Here is a 2783-nt window from a genome sequence, read left to right as displayed (position 1 = left end):
ACCCTCTTCCCTCGCTAACGTCCCCCCCACTATTATTATCACAAAGAAACAAAGCACTGAATGCTTAGAGAGAGAGAGGGAGAGAGAGAGATAAAGAGTTGTTAATTAGAGAGAGCGAAAAAAAGTCATGGAAGCTGGGACAAAGAAGGAGAAGATGGGGTTTGAGGAGACCGAGCTCAGGCTAGGCTTGCCAGGAAACGGAGCAACTACTCATGAAGGTGCTGAGGTGGCAAGGAAGAGAGGTTTCTCTGAGACTGAGACTGAGACTACTACTGTGGATTTGAAACTGAATCTTTCTTCCAAGGAACCGGGCAGGGATCCGACGACTGAGAAGCTGCAAAAGGAGAAGAACTGCCTTCTCACCGCTGATCCAGCCAAGCATCCGGCTAAGTAAGCTAGCTGCCTTCTTTTTTGTTCGCTCTTGTTATTCTTGGGCGCATGTTAATTAGTGCGCGCATAGCTTTCTGTATATATATATATGTTCAGGGCTAGCAAAATTAACCATTTTTTTTACTTGAGAGGGGGAGAGAGAAAGAGATGAACCAGAAAAAGAAGGGCCAATACTTAGATCGTGTGAAAGGGATGATTTGGAAAGAAAAAAAAAAAACAACAAAAACAAAAACAAAAAACTACATTTTTATGAGGTACAAAGATTATCGTGACCTCCTGGCCGGATTGAAGAAACCCCTTTTTAGGGTTCTGCCTATGAGTTTGTTTTGAACTTTTGAGAGGAACTCATCATAAATGATTTATTCATAAAGCTTAGAGTTGGGAACTGTGGTGGCCGGGAGACAGTTAACAAGCTTTTTCCTACTCATTTGGAGGTTATTTTGTTTGTTTCTCTCCACAGCACTATAGACATCAAATTTTGGGGAAAGAAATTTCAGTTTTTTTTTTTTGAAAAAAAGGCCTATTTATTGCATGGAGAAAAGCATAAAGAAAATATAATGCAAGAAGAAGAAGAAGAAAAAAGGCCTATCAAAAATCATACTTTGCGAAATATTGTATATTATGAAGACGAATTACAAAGTTTCCACCATATATATATATATATATGTTTTTTGCAAGTTCTTTAGAAGAGCGCAAATAATTCTTTCAGACGAGAAAAATAACGAACGTACTCTAACAGATTTACATTAAGTATATATATAGATCGATCTTGTTATACATAGCTCTTTTGAAGCTTGTCGATCGAATGGTACGTACGTATATAGATCGATCTCTCCCACTGCACCCACAATTTCGAGCATAATATTTTCTTTCCTTTATACTTCAGTTTGTTTGATCTCATAATACTTGCTTCTTTTGATTTTGATTTTATATTTTTCTCTCTTTTTAACTCCATTATAGAGCCATAAAGCTGTAAATAGAAAGTGAACAGTAATAATTTAACCAAATGAGAAATTTAGGGCACAAGTTGTGGGTTGGCCCCCCGTCCGATCATTCCGAAAGAATATGTTAGCTGTCCAAAAGGGCGGCCCCGAGGAGAGTGAGAAGGCTAGTGGCAACGCAGCCTTTGTGAAGGTTAGCATGGATGGTGCACCTTATCTTCGTAAAGTTGACCTAAAGATGTACAAGAGTTACCAAGAGCTCTTTGATGCCTTAGGCAAAATGTTCAGTTCCTTCACTATTGGTAAGCACATAATTAGATTCTTCTTAATTATGTAACAGTCTACTATGTAGGTAACATTACAAATTTATGATATATTTCTTTTAATGTGCACCATTTATTGATATATGTACGGTTCTTCGTTCAAGGTAATTGTGGATCCCAAGGAATGAAGGATTTCATGAATGAAAGGAAGCTGATGGATCTTTTGAACAGCTCTGACTATGTTCCTAGTTATGAGGACAAGGACGGTGACTGGATGCTCGTTGGCGATGTCCCATGGGAGTAAGTTCTCCATATATCTCTTGCAAAAATATATCTTCAGAGCTCTACGGGGCATCACATAAAAGACTGAAAATAAATCCAACAAATCTCAGCTCTTATGTACTTATATATAATCTTAACTTTCTTTTACCTCAACCAGGATGTTTGTTCATTCATGCAAGCGTCTGCGCATAATGAAAGGAACGGAGGCAATTGGACTCGGTTAGTATCTATCTTCAAACTGCAGCTCAGTAACTTTATCAAGAAAACTGTTTGGAGTATTTCAAGTTTTACTATATTTTTCTTACAAACTCACATGGTCGTATGTGATGAATGTTACAGGAACTATCAAATCTGTTAATTTGTAAAAAATTTGTAGTAAATTAAAAGCTGTAATACTCATAACAGCACTCATTTATCAACGCACAACACGCGTACAAGCTAAGAGGCAAAAACACACACACACACACACATATATATATATATATATAGAGTACTTTTGGTCTCTCTTAAAAGGCAGCTTAATTAAGAAGTACTTCACTAATCAGCTTTAATTTATCTTCAAACTGTTTTTGGTATTTCAGCGCCAAGAGCCGTGGAGAAATGCAGGAACAGAAGCTAAACTAGTAAACGTCCACAACCTGCTCCTTTGATCTCGTCGCAGTCACCGCAAACACCAAAAAAAAAAAAACGCGTGCAGATGGATTGAGCAGGATGTATGGGAGTTTTTATGATCATTATATATGGTTTTTATATATTAGTGTGAGATTTTGAGTACTTATTGTGGACAGAAACAACAATAGTAACTCCTATATATGTTCCTAAGACTTGACTTTGTTTTGCTTGTTTAGTATTAATGCGCGCTTGCTTAATAACATAAGTACAGTAATGTACCTGTTTGCTGTGTTAA

General features: G+C 37.2%; 1 protein-coding gene across 1 annotated transcript; it reads left to right on the top strand.

Moving 5' to 3' along the window:
• Nucleotides 1–2783, top strand: LOC133857921 (auxin-induced protein AUX28-like). The gene is made up of 5 exons (XM_062293309.1): nt 1–390; nt 1410–1633; nt 1759–1894; nt 2034–2095; nt 2458–2783. The coding sequence occupies exons 1-5, from the start codon at nt 128–130 to the stop codon at nt 2493–2495; spliced, it is 723 nt and encodes a 240-aa protein (XP_062149293.1). The 5' UTR covers nt 1–127; the 3' UTR covers nt 2496–2783.

The sequence above is a fragment of the Alnus glutinosa genome, chromosome 14 (genome assembly GCF_958979055.1).
Source record: "Alnus glutinosa chromosome 14, dhAlnGlut1.1, whole genome shotgun sequence".
Lineage (NCBI taxonomy): Eukaryota > Viridiplantae > Streptophyta > Magnoliopsida > Fagales > Betulaceae > Alnus > Alnus glutinosa.
This window is presented reverse-complemented; position numbering and strand designations above follow the sequence as displayed.

What these genes read in the sequence shown, in the direction of transcription:
- LOC133857921 (XM_062293309.1), top strand. Translation starts at nt 128, where the DNA reads ATGGAAGCTGGGACAAAGAAGGAGAAGATGGGGTTTGAGGAGACCGAG. An exon ending in GTTCAGTTCCTTCACTATTG is followed by an intron (nt 1,634 to 1,758) that starts GTAAGCACATAA and finishes TCTTCGTTCAAG; the next exon opens with GTAATTGTGGATCCCAAGGA. An exon ending in AACGGAGGCAATTGGACTCG is followed by an intron (nt 2,096 to 2,457) that starts GTTAGTATCTAT and finishes TTGGTATTTCAG; the next exon opens with CGCCAAGAGCCGTGGAGAAA.